General features: G+C 39.1%; 1 protein-coding gene across 1 annotated transcript; it reads left to right on the top strand.

Annotated features, from left to right (window-relative positions):
• The first annotated feature begins 11,189 nt into the window (after window positions 1-11,189).
• On the top strand, window positions 11,190-12,635 carry six3b (SIX homeobox 3b). The gene is made up of 2 exons (XM_035667826.1): window positions 11,190-11,884; window positions 12,497-12,635. The coding sequence occupies exons 1-2, from the start codon at window positions 11,190-11,192 to the stop codon at window positions 12,633-12,635; spliced, it is 834 nt and encodes a 277-aa protein (XP_035523719.1).
• Window positions 12,636-17,322: the final 4,687 nt, after the last annotated feature.

Raw genomic sequence — 17,322 nt, 5'->3', positions numbered from 1 at the left:
CCCCCCCCACTTCCACCTGTGCACGTATGTGATGTGCCACCTTCGCAGGGCACTGCATGAGGACTTTGGTTCAACATGTACAGCTACGTGGTTTTCTAGTCGACCCGGATTGACGGCCATTGGTTGAGACTGAACCCGAAGGACCTCACACTGCAGTCTGATTGGCTCCTGCCGTGTGAGAAGTGGGAATGATTTGGATTGGAATCTTTTTATTTTTTTTTGTTTTTTTTGTTGTTGATACTATTAGGATAATGACGATGATAATCATGACGGGGGAAATGGGAGGTTATCTAGTTCACTGAAGAGCTGAGTGCAAGTTGGGACTCATGGAGGCGGGGTGGGTGGGTCTGTTGTATCACTGGTTGGACTTCCTGTCGGAGGAGGGTTAGGGCAGGAGGGTGGTGGGCCAAAACGGGCTTCCCCACTTCCCTCCCAACCATTACGGTTGGAAGTACGGAAGTACACATGACGGTGGACTGTCCTGACAGTGGAAAGATTTTTTTTTTTTTGTTATTTTTTTTTTTAAATGTTGTCCATGAGGTTACTAGCAGCTCGCTATGTAGAGTGAGTGAACTCCCTGTTTTAACCCTGTTCCTGGTTCTCAGACTGCATTGGTAATGTTTGTATTGCTGTTGTTTGATTGCACTCACATTTGATTACAGAAAGCGTCTATATATGAAATAAAATACCTGCCAAGGATCCACTGGTGGCTGCGTATTTTAATGAGAGGTCACGTTATTTGTGGATGTTTGTGTACGTCTGTGTGGGCTTGTGAAGGCTGTTACCATACTTGTTACCATACTTGTTTTATCTGCTGATGGTTCGACCGCGTTCTCCACCTTGAGTGGCCTTGATCTAGATCACGAACGTAAGTGGGTAAACTAGCTATCTTTGAACTTAAAGGAGCAGTGTGTAGGATTTAGTGGCATCCAGTAAAGTAGTTATGTATTGCAACTCACTGGCTTCACTCTCTCCTCTCTCCTTTCAAACACAAAGGGGGGACTAAGGAGGTCCTGCATGAAAAATGCAACCGGCCCATATCTAGAGCCAGGTGATTATACACTCATGAAAACTAACACACCGGACCTTAAGGTTACGTTAAAGTAACAATAAAGAAATCATTTCTATATTTTTAGTATAATCACTGTATTGAACAAAAAGACAATCCAGGTACTCCAAAAAGCAAAATAGTGAGGAGGAACAAACAAACAAACAAACAAACCTGATACACCCTTTTATCTACGATTGACTATTTAGAACAACCGGTCATCTTCCTTTCCCCATAATCACTTTATTGTTCCAGGCTTTGTTTAAAACACTGAGCTAAAGTTCACCACGCTGTGTTAAATGCTTTTTATACTCTTATTCTGCCATTGCAGCTCAATGGTAATAGACAGTATATGTTGTCTTTTATTAGAAAAACATCCACACTTTCAATTAGTAAATAAATGCACAATTTTTGGTCTGATAGAGCTTATCTGGACTTCGTCTCCTCACTCCTCCCCTCCGCCTTGGCGGGAGAAAGAGTCTTACGTTACTCTTAATAGTTTGTTCTTCATATGACAAAAAACAACAACTATATCACTATTTTTACAGCATGTTTAAAAAGACGGAAAATTGTTCCTACAAGTATTTATAACTTTACTTTTGATATTCAGGTACTTTTCCCAATGTTTCTACAGCTAGAAAATATAAATTTCCCCGTCCAATAACACTGTTTGATCTCATGCTAAGTATTCCATTGTGGTTTTGATGATGTTGCAAGTAATTAAAAAAACAACTTTCACATTAACTGGATTGGAAACCCCAGAGGGACCATTGATAACCAGCTTTGTGAGTACGGTTGGCTGGAAAAGCCAGTTCAGCTTGCTTCATGACAAAGGCACACGGAGCAGGCATAAAAACAGCGTTATCAGTCATTTTGAAAGCTTCCACCTACATAATTTCCACTTTCGGTTGTCTTTCCGTGTTTTGTTTCAAAGTTGTGACTGTTACATTTCTTTAACATACAAATGATGTTGCAGTGAGGGCAGTTGGGAGTAGTCTATGGGTCAGGAGCCTCACAGAAGTAGTACAGAGAAGATACTTACAAAGCAAAAAGGAAAATTGGTAAAATAATCAAAACAAGTGTTAAAAAAACTGTAGAAATATTAGAGATAGAAGAAAAACAGAAGTGTAACTATATGTAATTGTATGAAATGTAAAATGACTACAAGACTATATCAGGCATCCGGAGTACATACAGTGTGCCACGTATAAATAACAGTATTCCGTTTGCCAGTATGTAATAATAATGAGTGTATTAGCCTGACCTGATTAGTTCCTTGTTTCAAACAGTATGAATGATGTGAAATAAATTTGTAATTAAATTGGAATTACTGGGATATGAATGGGTTCAATGTGTTAATTAAAACCAACCTACCAACCTACTGTAGGTCCACCAAATATAAACATTGCAGGCTGTAGTTAACTGTTTACTCCTAACATTTTTTGCAGGTCAACATTTGTTTTGACCTGATGATGGAGCTAAAAGAAAAGTTAAGGTGTCAACTAAGTCGGCAGAATTCATCCTGTGGGTCCAGACATTTTACTCGCAGCAACAAATGACAACCTCATGGTGGCGCTAGAGGAAAGGTCAGAGGATCACCAAAGTCGTAAGGGTTCGTCGTCAGGGGAACATGAATGTCTGTACAAAGTTTTATGGAATCCAGCCAATAGCTGTTGGCATATTTCAGTCTTGACCAAAGAGGATTCATAGATGAATTTATGAACACTAAAAAATATGAACAGATTTCCTGTTTCAGCTTTTGTAGTAGACAAGCCTGGTGCTGAGGAACTATATATTTTCACTATACAGTATAAAGAATGCCTTCCAAAGAAAGACATTTTGATAAATGATTTTATGTGCTTCATTGACACACACACGCACAAACCCTGTCTAATCTGTCACTCTGTCATAATTTGATCATAATCCCTAATCATAATCACATCGTATCTTAAAGGTGTTCTCAATCTGGAGCGGGATTATGGGATTGCGGAGCATGTGTGTTAGACTTTAAGCCTGATATTAACAATAAAACAATAGACACTGACCCATTAAAATGTGTTTGTGCACCCCTCAGCAGTTCATCTTTAATCTCTTTCACTTTAATTTGTTTTTTGTAAAAGTACATGACATGAAACAAAACAAGATTAGGCCAAGAAACGCGGATCTACCGCCTCTTTGGTTGATAGTCACATTTGTCACGGATGGCAGCGTCAGTCAGTTGGGATCGATCTGTTGCTCTGGTCCAGGCTGAAATATCTCAACAACTACTGGATTGATTGCCATGAAACTTGCTAAAGATATTCATGATCTGCAGAGGATATATGCTAATAATGTTGGTGGTCTTTTGACTTTTCCTCTAGCACCGCCAGCAGGTCAAAGGTTGCACTTGAAATATCTCTGCCTCGTCCAGCGGTAGAAAAAAAGTACTTACTTACAATTAAAAGTCCTGCATTCAAACTGATACTTGAGTAAAAGTATATAAGCGTTATAAGTGATATTTACTCTTTCTGCAGGAAGGCCCATTTTATGGCATTAGTGTAAAATTATGTAGCCCACATGGTCCCAAAAGATTGTATTTTTTTATGCACCAAAGATTTGGATTTGAAAAATTGTCCATACTTTGGGGCTCTCCTGTTTATCTATAATAATGCATAATTTTTTATATGTTAAATGTATGTTTTGTACATAACTGTAGCTGAGAAATAAATATAGTCGAGTAAAAAGTACAGTAAAGTAGCAGACATTGGAAATATTCCAAAATTGTAGTATTTAAGTAGCTAAATATACTTGGCTACATTACACTAGTGGCATCTAAATGCTGGATTGGCACAAATGTTGTATATTCACGATCCCCAGAGGATGAAGCTTTCTAACTCCCTGACTTTCCCACTAGCGCCACCATGAGGTTTACGTTTGTGTTTTTGAGTGAAATCTCGTGACAACTTGGCTACTGGACAGATTGACGTGAAATTTGGTTCAGACGTTCATGGTGCCCAGAGGATGAATCGTACTACTTTTCCTGTAGCGCTATCATAAAGTCAAACATTTAATTTGTCCAATAATACCTGAAAGCAAATGCTGTCATATCAGCTGTACTTTGTATTTAGTGCTAATTAACAAATGTTAGCATGCTGAACTTAAGCGGTCAAACATAAGCGTGTAAACATTTTCATTCTGAACATGTTAGCTTGCTGATGTTACATCTGTTCTTACATCCTCCTGCTCAGCCCGGTTCCTCTCGCCTCTTTGTCATTTCACTTTTCCTCCTCTTATCTGAATTGATGGCAGCTTCTGTGAAAAACCTTTAGAGCTTCTCAGTCCACAACCTCTAACCCTGGAGCTGTTTGAAAAGCTGCAGCTGCTTCAGAAACTCCATTTACAGGGCACATTCATGGTGACACTGAATCGGCCCTGCGTTACAATATTTATATAATATATTTATATTTATTGCATCTGTATGAGCATTGTGTTCATTCTTTCCTCTCCTGAAAGGGCAGTGAAGGTGTTTCAGTGCCAGTGGTAACTGTGCTCTCTCCATCTCAAGGTCAGATGACCCGGTGGACCCCAACACGCTGAACCACCAATAGAAAAACCAACATCTAAATTGCTTTGTTAGCAGGTAGGAATATGTTTGTGGTGTCTCTCTTTCTCCTCACTCTTGGTCTCCTTCTCTCTCTTTCAGTTGAGTTCTTCCCTCTTCCACCCACTCTTGTCTTTTCACAGCAACAGATTTATTTTTCTGCCTCTGGCTGTAACCTTCGGGGCGAGAGAAATGGCGACCGGGCAACTCTGCACAGGCGTCCTCGACACCTCTCCTCTGAATGCGATTTTAAGGCTCTAGATGAAAGCTCAAAGGAGTGCAATGTCTGTACACGGTGGAATATAATATGCTGATGGCTCCCTGAAATCTGTGTGTGTGTGTGTGTGTCTGAGCCTGCGTGGATGTCTCTGCGTGTTTGTGTGTCTCAGCATATGATTTTGAGTGGAGTAATTTAGCAGATGAGCATGTGGCCATTGTTAGAGGGATAATCTGGCTCTTGCTGCTCAGATAGGTTAACATGCAGCAGATTAGACCAGATTACCCCCAACCACACCAGACAGGACAGGGGCTATAGCCTCCTCCCCCCTCTCTCTCTCCCTCCATCTGAGCCAACCCTCCTCTTTTCAATCATTCTGACCCCAACTTCATTTCACTTCATCCTCCCTTGGCTTTTTTATTCCTACAACCTTGTCCCACATTTTTTTTTTTTTATCCATCTCATCAGGCTTTCCCTTATTTTATCTCCTCAACCACTTATTCCTACCGTCCAACAAGTAATTTCCAGTCCAAAAATTGCAATCTATGTCTCTCTCTTTGAAAGTCTCACAACACTGACCCGTTGTCATTATAACATGAAAAAGGACAATGTTTTCATCCTTGTCTTAGAACCAAACAACCGAGTGGTTCCAACTCCAATAAAAACATCAAACTTGTATCAAACAAACACATCATTATTATCAGATATACAGTAAGGGAAATAGATACTATATATGACTATATACCATTTATAAAATGTTCATTCATATGTTTAAACATGTTTCAATCATGGGATTGAGGAAGATGAACGTTTTTCTATTTAATGTGATATTAGTGAAACACACCTATCCACAGCGACAGAATCAATCCAACATAAAATGCAGACAAACAAAATAAAACAAAGTGTTGGGATGGGATAAAAACACTAAAAGTTCAAATGTTCAAATGTAGGCTTAAAGCACACCACAAACTACTTTAAGCCAGATCCAGAATGCACACACACAATACTGTACATACCAGCAAATTTGAATCATTTGTAGACCTTTATGCAACAAATTTATTTAGAAATCACAAAATTGGGAGAAATGTATATAGGTTTTTTTTATAAAACTGGTATAAGTATAAACTACTACTACTACTCTATGACCTGCATTACATGTGAAATGATTTAATTGATTTTAACTACCGACAAATAATGGGTAATATTTCAGATGATTGATCCTGCTGGGGTTTGATTGTTTAATTGTGTAAGTGTGTTAAGTTGTTAAAGTGAGGGGACCATACTGTATGTACATTTGCATATACAGTATTTTTGTACTTTATTACTTCAGCAGTTGTTATTGAAAGGGGGATGTATTTGTATTTATGTATTAAGGCATGATAACAATGTTGACAGTGTGAATAATTGATTCACTGACTGATGAATTGAATAATCAGAAGGTAATATTACTGCCTGAACCCCTCAATAAATTTAATTCTAAAAAAGATTAATAGATTTCTTTCTTTCAGGTTTATTACCGATACCTTGGGAAGATTGACATGGTTTAATAATTGTCACAAGATCAGATTTACACTTTCAGTTCACGCCACAAATATCCACAATAATATCTCCAAATGAAGAAAATGAAGAACTTGAATCTGACTCATTGTCTTCATTTCCTTTTCTTTGGCCCAGAGTTTCATCCTAGTGTGTTGCATGAACATGTGTAACCGGAGAGTGTTAATGCATTATGAGCATGTGTCCTTACATCTGTATGACCGCGTGTGTGTCTGACAGCCAGACGTTTGTTCAGGCTCCAGCTGTTTGTATTTTTGGCTGCTGGGGTTTGTTTGTCTGGCAGCTGTTGTGTTTGTGTCATTCAAGCTATTAATTCAAAACACCGGCAGTGGTGAGATGACACTAACAAAACACAGGATTGATGATGTAATTACCGCTTTAACATGTGGCCTAGAAAGCAGTGCGGCACATAGAGGAATTATTAGTCAAATTATCTGATTATCTGATTATTTTGTTTATTCATCTACCGGTAAGGTGTTTGTTGCTTTAACGCCACCCATCTGTCGTGTGTGGACGCTTATTTTTGAGCATCTGTGTGTGTTTGTGTGTATCAAACCTGGTTTAGGTGTTTACATGTGTATTTATGTATTCAAGTTTTACTGAGAGACACTGAAGCACTCACACAGCTGGACCATCGCCTCACTGATAAAAGTAGTAGGATTAACTTCGAGGTATTGGGTTACAAACCAATCAGGTGCTAGGATTAGTTGCTCAGGTACAGTTACTTGAGTACTTGTCCTCCTCAGCTTTCTGTGACAGAGGTCAAGATGCGTTCAAATGGTGACCACACACACACACACACAACCTTCCTTCATTTGGACCATCATTTGTCCGATGATGAGAAACTATTTGTAATTACTTATTCCTTGAATTAATCAATTAATCCTTGTCAGACGTCAGAAAATAGTGATGAATGTGCACCACAAGTTCCCAACATTCCCAAACCAAAATATATTCAATTTACAGTCATTTTAAAGAAGCAAATCTTCACAGTTGAGAGGCAGAAACCAGCATCACTTTGGATTAATGACTTAAAGGAATAGTTCAACATTTTAGGAAATACACTTTTGCTTTCTTGCCAATTGTTAGATCACAGGATTGGTACCACTCTCATGTCTGTGTGCTAAATATGAAGCTACAGCCAGGAAACGGTTAGTTTAGCTGAGCGTAAAGACTGGAAGCAGGGGGAAACTGCTAGCCTGCTCTTTCCCACACATTAACCCTCTGTAAAACCTCAACTTCAAAGTTTTACACTTTGTTTTTTTAGCCTTTTATGTTAATTACTGAACTTCAAAGATGCCGATTGTTTTTTTCACCTTTGGACAGAGCTTTGTCCAATCTTTTTTGCTAAACTAAGCTAATCGCCTCCTGCTTGTAGCTACATATTTAGAATACAATTGTAGAAGTGGTATCGATATACTCATCTAACTCTCGTCAACAAAGACAATGTTCCAAAGTGCTGAATTATTCTTTTAAAGACTGATTATCAGAATTATTGATTCACCAACTCTCCGACACTCGATTAACCGACAGTGTGACAGTTTAGTATCAGGTAATAAGTTAATATGTATAAAATGCGCTGTTCTCCCACTCTCACCAAATCTTAATTTTCATCCCTCTCCTGCCACAATTTACCCCCCTCCTTCCTGTTTTTTCGGGTACCATTGTGCACCAAACTCTCCTGGAGCCCTGTAAGAGCACAAAAGCACAACAAAGACTCAGGAAGTGATTAGTGGCTTAACGAGGAGGAGGCTTTGCTGGGAGTTAGGGGGCCTGTACGGCCTCTCCCAATGAGACAGGGTGAGGGGGTTAAAGTTTCAGGGCTTAGGAGGTCAGTGTTAAGTTGTGGAGGTCAGTGGAGAGGTTAATTAGGAGCTGAGCTTTTGTTTACGGGGGGTAAGGAAACGCAGAGGCGATTCACTTATCCTCGCAGTGTTCCTCCAGCCACCCTGGAAGTGTCATCCACCCGCTTTTAGCTGCTTTCCTTCCTCCTCCCTGTTAATTGTCCTGTCCCTGAAAGGAGATGTAGCTGAATTAACTTAATTGTCACCGTTACACACTCGCCCCCTCATCACCACAACACACACACCTCCAGTATTTCCAGTTTCCCTCGAGTGTGTTTGGTGTGTCCTTCCTGCTTCAATTCGAAGAATGTCTTTTCAACTTGGAGGAGCCCTGGCCGTGACTGTCGCTCAGAGACTGTTGTGTGTGTTTGTCCATTGTTCTGCTGTTAAAACACACACAGAGAGAGAAACATGCTGCGATCCTCTATGGACTCAAGCATCTCAAGTAGAGCAGAATGAGCTACTTGATGTGAATGTGTGTGTGTGTGGGAAGAAGAGAAACAGAACTGACACTGAAAACAGCTTTCTTGGCAGCAAAACACACCTAGAAAAATAAATAACCTTTATTGAGCTTTGTTTGTGAATGTGTTGGGTTGTAGTCTAAGGTGTTTGTTTTCTTCTGACTGACTGAGCCACCAATTTGGCATTGCCCTCCTGTAACACTGCCAGACTCCCAATAGGACAGGCTGCGTTAGCTACCACTATAACACACCTGAATCTCCAGTAGAACGGTCGGGGTAATGTAGGCATCAGGTTTTAAGAAGGAAGATGAAGGTCTGACAAGGTTATAGTCAGTGATAAATTGGTGGTGTATCCTTTTAACGTCCTTCCACTGGCTGCCAGACAGAAACCTGTTAGCTGGTTTGAAGACTGAAGGCGACAGGTGCAAAATAAGTATTTAAACCTACTTTTATTGAACTGCTTTCTTACAATTTGTATTTCTTTGTATATTGGTACTTTATTAATCATTTTTTACACGTTTTGTTCCTATTATTTATTTTCTTTAAGTCTTCACCTCATTTATTCGTAATTTTGATAACGCCATACAAATAAACTACTGTCCTATGTTCTAATTGCCATAAAGATTATTTGATTTGATTTAATAAAGGGAAGGAGAATACCATGGCGAGCACGAACCCTGTTGACTCGGTATTCCTGTGCATTATCAAGGGTGAAAAACTGGCACACAACTCCTCACACACACTCTCTGCAGGGACATCTGTCTGTTTAGGTAATTGGCATTAACCCTTTTTAAGCTGGGTGACCCCCTTTTTCACGCCCAACACATCTGCACTGGATCTCACATTTGGAAGTGTTTTTTTTGGTGGAAGTTCTTTTGTTTGCTGGGCCCAAAAACATCTATTTTATTTATATATATATTTCTCTCTCTCTCTCTCTCCTCTCACACACACAACACACACACACCACACACACACACAACACACACACACACACACAGAGCTAACTCTGCATGAAGGGTGCCACACTCCAAAGCATATGGCCCAGGGCAGCCTAAATGTGTTAATGCTGATTGAATATGCTGCTCTATTAGACTAATGTTAGCAGGCCGTATAGGCCCGATGCTAATCCAAGGTAACAGAATGGAGCTGGAACTCAGCTTATCTCTGAACTTATGGATATTAGAGAATAGAAAAGTGATTAGAAAGTGATTAGAGTGGCGGGAGACCACTTAGAGAAACATACGCTTTCAGGTCTGGGTGAGATTTCCAATCACACCGTCCACATTACTGCTATTAATGATGCAAGCAGCTTACCGGGAGGACCGGGGAGGTTATGAGATTTAGTTGATAGCAGACAGGGATGTCAGTTCAGTGTCAGTTCAGTTTAGTTTTTTATCTTGTTTCTCTTTTTTAAATGACACATCATCATAATAAGAGTCTGTTTCCGTCTGTTTAAAGGGCTTTATGGTCTTCTTTGTTTATTAGCATTCATTCTGTATTCTAGCTTTTATAAGTCATAATTGCCTCATGTGATTTGAGTTTGTCTGATCAGTTTTGTCGGAGGTGAAGCAGCATCAAACAGATTTCAATTTAAAAGACTGGCAGCAATGTGGGCTTTGGATAATAATATTAATGATAACAATAACACTTTTCAAAGCAAAGTTATAAGGTGCCCTTTGCATAAGAAACACTTCAGGAGTGGACCATTACAAATAATACAAAAACTAGAACAGAAGACAGTAAACACTAATATAAGATAAAAACAACAACATTAATAATATTAATAAAACACATAAGATGTTGGAAATAAAACTGTGCTAACATTAATAAAAAGCATTTTAAAAAGAAGAAACTGTTCATCAAATATCTTAAACAAATGTAAAAGAAAGAAAGTTTCGTTTTCGTTTTAATTTCCAACACACAAACAAATATTGATTGTTGAAATGAAATACTATTAATTAGCAGATGACATAGAGTCCTATTATTTGGATCCAGTGCAGGTTGAAACATAAAGGAAAGAGGTGTGTCTCTATCTCACAAAGCCCACTAAAATAAAAACTACACTGATCTAAAATAATAATAAATGTCTCTGTCTGTTTTATGTTAATGATGCTGTTTCTGGTCAGCTTTGAATTTACTGCCAAATGTGTCACTTCCACTCATGTTAATCGGTATTAGAGATACGTAAGTGGACTTTTGTGTGACTGTCTGTTTCCTGTTTTATTAAATGGTTCACAATATAAAGGCAGTTTAGAAAAGGCTTAATTTGTGAAGCTCTAAAGGAGAGAGATAAATCCTCTGTGTTTGATTGACAGCGCTGCCATGACAACCCCGCATCAGCCCCAGGGTATCCAATGAGGAGTCAGATCCAGGGTCCCTCCCTGACTCCCAGGTGAGCTAAAGAGTCAGACTTCAGCAGATTTCTGTCAGACTGTTTCCGAGGCACACTTCGTCTCCTCTTTGGCTTCACTCTGTCATCCAGATGGTGTTCAGATCGCCGCTCGACTTTTTCTCAGCCTCCCGTATCCTCCTGCCCCACTTCGCGGATGGGCCCCCTATTCTGGTCCGCTCCCGGTCCCCGGAGGACCCTCCCTCCGCCTGTCCTCCTCTGGCTCTCCCGGGACTGTGTTTCTCTGCGGCACAGATCGCCAGCGTCTGCGAGACTCTGGAGGAGACCGGAGACATCGAGCGGCTGGCCCGCTTCCTCTGGTCACTCCCGGTGACCACAGACGGCCGCGACTCCATCTCTGAGCACGAGTCCGTGCAGCGGGCTCGCGCCGTGGTGGCCTACCACACGGGGAGTTTCCGCGAGCTTTACCACATCCTGGAGACTCACCGCTTTACGCGCGCCTCGCACGGTAAACTGCAGGCGATGTGGCTTGAAGCGCACTACCGGGAGGCAGAGAAGCTCCGGGGTCGGCCCCTCGGACCGGTCGACAAGTACCGCGTGAGGAAGAAGTTCCCGTTGCCGAGGACCATCTGGGATGGAGAGCAGAAGACGCACTGCTTTAAAGAGCGCACACGGGGGCTGCTAAGAGAGTGGTATCTGCAGGACCCGTATCCGAACCCCGGGAAGAAGCGGGAGCTGGCGCACGCAACCGGACTCACACCGACTCAAGTTGGGAACTGGTTCAAAAACCGGAGACAGAGAGACCGGGCGGCGGCAGCCAAGAACAGGTCAGTGACTGAACAGAGAAGTTGTCCATTGAGTCTTTCAGTTGGCTTTTGGAAACAGGAAGAAACAAGCATTACTGTCCATTTAATGGCCAATAAATGCCTACAATAAAATAAAGTATCAAACACACTGTTAAAATGAAGGCACCTCTATGTGTCCTTATTGATCACTCACTTACTTCAGTCACCGGTTGAGGCAATTTCTTCTCCACAGGCAGCAAGGTTGTGCGTAAAAGGACCATTCATGCGTAAAAGCGCACGGCCATTCAGCTCAGGTTTTTTGTTTTCCTTCTGTCAGTCTGACCTGGTCGATCTTTCTTCCACTCTCTGCCTCACTATAATTTGCTTCAGGGTCAGTGTGCGGGGCAGCCTCCCTGTTGCTGAAGGCAAAACGTGCATGAATGGGTGCAAATTGCTTACCACATATGCCCGAGAGATACTTGTTGTTAGGCTTTGACGCTGATTTCGATCAATTATTTTGAAGGTTTAATTATTAGGGTTTGTTTTTGTTCTTTATTGACTAGACCAAAACAATATAAGACTTTGTTGTATTTTCCTTGGATTTAGGCGGATTTTATCACTTCTAACATCTCTTCTTTTTCTCTTTATTTTCAGGTTGCAGCACCACCGGATGTGTCCTGACGGTACGCGCTCGTTTAGCGGAGGAGAGTGCAGCCCAGACGAAAGCGGGGAGCGCGCAGATGGAGAAACTCTTCTCTCAGTTACGGACAGTGACTCTGACTTGGATGTCTGAGACTTTTAGTCTATGAAATGGACCTTCAGTAGGGGCCTGTGATGCTCCCCGCTATGGATTACCGAAGAGAAAGAGGATGATGATGTTCGTGGACAAAAGGCTGGTCAGGGTTTGCAATAAACGATCAGGGCATAAAACAGTTCCATCCTTATTAACACCCCTCTGTGCTGCTGGTTCACTGACCACCGGCTGCAGATCAGGCCCACATTTCTGATGTTTAACTACATCACTGCGGTGCGCATCCGATGACCCAGTTTACACCATCGACCTCAGATATCAAGCCGTGGACCCCTGTTGGACTTTGACCCAGGGACCCCTACATGGGAGGACCTTTACAGACCTAAACCTGTCAGTGAGATAATATCCTTATTTTCTCTAATTATGTGTCAATATATGTTTTTTTGTTTGTTTCTTAAGACCCCTGGATGTCCACTGCTGTAGACAATCAATACGCACTGAATGCCTACCTCCTGTCTGGCTGTTTGTATGTTTATGAACTTTTTTTTTTACCTTCACTTGTACTTTATTTAAAGTTCACAGAGTTCACTGTGCAGTCTGTGTGTGATGATATGTCCTAGTCTGTGTTCAATTTGATGCTGAATAAATGTTTTGGTATTTTATATAAATAAAATTATTTAATATATGTCGTTCACTTTTCTTTAATGACACCACCACTGTAATATTCCCAAGGAAAGTGTGTGTTTGTGTGTGTGAGTGTGTATCAGCATACACACATTCAGTTCATTCATTCATATATTTTTTTATGCCACATTATGTGTATGGTTGTAGGCAGATACAATGACATTTTAAGTGTTAATTAAACAATTATAACTTAATTAAACATAAGTAACCAGTGTATAAAAGCTTAATGAATCATTAATAACACAATATAATACAACTGTAATCATATTGAATGATATACTGTAGCCTTACAGTGTGTTATAAAACATTTATTAGCTGTTAATACACAAGGATTTACCAAAAAACATTTTTTCTTCATTAACACGTTTTTTTTTTAACCAAAACATCTTAGAATGATGTAATAAACTTGGTCTACTTACATGTTATTTCCACTGAGTGTGGAGTCTTAGGGATTAACAGTAAATGACTGAGAAGCAGTTTAATGAGCACGGAGGATTTTCCATAACTCTTCTGCTGGCAGTGGTGGAAAGTACATTTACTCAAATACTGCATTTTCGGCTACTTTATACTTTCAAATCCACTTCATCTGAGAGGGAAATATTGTATTTTTCACTCTACTACAGTTATTAATAACTTTAGTTACTTTGCATATTTGGATTTATAATATAAAATGTAATCAACAAATACATTATTATATACTATAAAGATTATTATTCACAAACTACCCAATAAAAGAATTAAAATCAGCTCCACATTCACCAGCTGTGACATTATTACATTACATTGGGTATTTAAAATGGGAAATTCTACAGAAGGACTTTTGGTACCATTGATACAAATATTTTTGGACTTTTATTTGTAATTTCTTTGGTAAAATATTTCTTCACTTTTGTATCTATTGGATTTTACAACTTTTGTATTTCCCCTGTTTAATAGTCTAAAAAACAGTTTCTAAGACCTCTGCACAGTAGTTTCTTATTTGTTGGTGCAAAAATTAAGATTGTAAACATACACCTCCAATACTGATCCTGCATTGATAAAAAAAAGAGAAAATCCCAAAAAGTCTAAAAAAATAAAAATTAAAAAAAAATTAAAAACAGTTATTATCGGCTGACCTTCAGTGGGGAGACAGATTTTTTTGTCAATACCACAGTGTGGAGACAAAGTGGCGCCATCCAGTGGTCAAAGTAAACACAGCGCGACCTTGTTAAAAATCCTGTTTATGTCACTTTAATACAGAAAATAAACAGCTGAGAAATACACAAACCAGGCTGAACAGGTCAGTTTAAACCGTTTAATTGCTTCAATAATGACATTATTGCAGTAACAGCGTTACTCACATTGTCACACTGACACACTGCATAGTTCATATTTTACAGCTGTGGAAACATTTACTCTTGTACAATTTAGAGGTTTTTGTACTTTACTTTAGTATTTTGATTTTATGCAAAACTCCCCTACATTCAAGAAGGAAACATCCAATATATATTTATTTTATTACTTTTTACTCTCCTGCATTTATATGACAACTATTGTTACTTTGTTAGATTTTTAAACACAAAATATTGGACCAGTTTATAAATTGTGTATTAACCTTACAACCGCTTTAAGGTAGTTAATATAATCTCCATTTGGATGTGATATTAAGATGCTGTTTACACATTTATACATAGAATACTAATATAATAATATGATCTACACTAAAACGCTCTGGAAAGGGCTAAAACGACTGCTTTTACCTTTGAAACTCAAAGTAGGCCTACATTTAGCCAATACACTTAACTAGCCTATCACTTTGAATAGAGGACATTACGTTGCATTATTGTAATTATATTATATATTTATTATCATCCACATTCTACTAACAACTTTATCTGTGTCTCTCTCTCGCCATTCAAATTTTCTTTTCAGTATGAGGCATTAATACATCGCACTAGTCAATGACAGGAGATATAACTTCTGTATATGAGTTCCTCTGGGTCACAGAAGTCCAATAGTGGAAAGTAACAAAGTACATTTACTCATGTATCTTTATACTAATACTAATTTGGGACTACTTTCCATGTCTTGCTATACTTTCCATGTTACTTCTACTCCAACTGGACTACATATCAGGGAATATTATACTTTTACACCATTAGATTTGGTCTGACAGCTTTATTTGAAGAAGCAGTTAGTATTTGATTTCAAGTTTTTATGTATAAAACATGCTCAATTTCTAAAATATTTTGCCATTATAGATTGAATTATAGATTAAACTACCCAGTAATTTAAGAATTAGCTAATTTTGACCACTTTTAAACCACTGACTGGATCATCTGTGGCCTACTGAGTACTTTTAATTTTGATCCTTTATATACATTCTGCTGCTAATATGTATATTTCATTCATAATCTTACTCCACTTTAAGTATGATTATGAATGCAGGACTTTTACTTGTAATGGAGTAATTTTACCTGGAGGTACTTTTACTGAAGGTAAAAGAATCTGAATATTCTCATCCACCACTGCAGAAATCCACTTGATTACCGTCGAAGCTGTAATTTACGAGGTGCACTTGAACACAGCGTACCGTGACGACACATCCTGAAGGTGTCGTCATCCCTGCGGTACGTCGTGCGAGCCAGCAGGTGGCGCACCTGGCCAGGGCCTCGTGTGCAGGTAGAGGCTGAATCCTTTTCTCTTCTTCTCTTCGTCAAACCAAGTCCTTAAAAACACATGAATTAAATAATAATTATAATAATAAAGTTAATTACTTTCTCAAGAGAAGCTGCCAATTAAACAAAAAAAAAGGTAAATATTTAAAACCTGCAGGGAAATAACACCTTACAGAGTTAATTTTAAAGTGATTTTAAGTTTACTTTTAGTTCACTTTTTGTTATTTACTTGAATCATTGAATAAAAAACATTAAACAGAAACAGATTAAGAATAAGAGAAAAAAATCAACTACAAATTGTAAGTCACAGTCAGAATAAATGTATAATAAATGTATACTAAATGTAATTTTTAAGAGGACTTTTAAAAGATAACACCGCAGTGTTAGTACCTGTAAATATATTTTAGATTGTTAATGCAACTTTATGTAGTGTTTACTTATTTCAACCCCCTTTTCCTCAGACACATTACAACTGATTGTCTATATTGTATATAGGGATGTTTTGTGTTTGTGTGTTAAGTTGCTGAATTGAAATTGCATAGAAACTCACTGGACATTGAATATATAAACAGGTACTGTATGTAGGCCTACAGGTATGTAAAAATATAGGGATGCAAAGTATCATATATAGACACAGAGACATACAGAAGGGTGGCATTCATTTTGATTCATTCTTAAATTAACGTACTGATCTGTTATGGCTATAACATTTTAGACCACATCAGGTTTAAATTAAACAAAAAAAGACATTATATTTGGAAAAATGTTTTAAAAATAAACCAGTATATTGATTTTTAATGCCACTTTTAGCTCATTCTAATCAAGGCTTTACTAATATGCCACAATAATGATATAAAACATCTTCATTTTGGGGACTTTTTCCAAGCAATGCGAATTAAATCAGCACATATTCCAACCCCTTAAAGTCTCCTCTTGACACCCTTATGAATATTTCACAGACAGGTGACATAAACAAACAAATAAACACTCACAGCTGACCAAAAACAACCATCACACCTCTGTAATACCCCCCTCTTCTATAGGAGGAGCTCATGGTGTGACTGCAGTACTCAGGTATGGAGATATTTGAACACACTAGTCCAGCAACGTGTAATAGTGTCGTTATGACATTCGTGGTTTCGTGGTCTCCGTGTTATGTGTGTGTGTGTGTGTGTGTGTGTGTGTGTAGGCTGTGTGTGACCGTGCATAAGGACTGAACTGATTGACTGGCTGTATTGGCTGTCTGTCCGTCACACACACACACACACACACACACACCATGCCTGCGGGTGAATTCCATCCCCCTCTTGGTCTCATGCGCTTAAAAAACACCTCTTCCATTTGCACGCGCACACACACAGTCCCCCCACTCTCTCTCTCTCTCCCTC

This window comes from Morone saxatilis, unplaced genomic scaffold (genome assembly GCF_004916995.1).
Source record: "Morone saxatilis isolate NCDOM2014 unplaced genomic scaffold, NCSU_SB_2.0 Contig1, whole genome shotgun sequence".
NCBI lineage: Eukaryota > Metazoa > Chordata > Actinopteri > Moronidae > Morone > Morone saxatilis.
The sequence above is the reverse complement of the archived record's forward strand: the minus strand, read 5'-3'. Positions and strand labels throughout refer to the sequence as shown.

Excerpts from the sequence above, each read along its gene's own strand:
- six3b (XM_035667826.1), top strand. The coding sequence starts at position 11,190 with ATGGTGTTCAGATCGCCGCTCGACTTTTTCTCAGCCTCCCGTATCCTC. Across the intron at positions 11,885-12,496 it reads GCGGCGGCAGCCAAGAACAG|GTTGCAGCACCACCGGATGT; the intron begins GTCAGTGACTGA and ends CTTTATTTTCAG.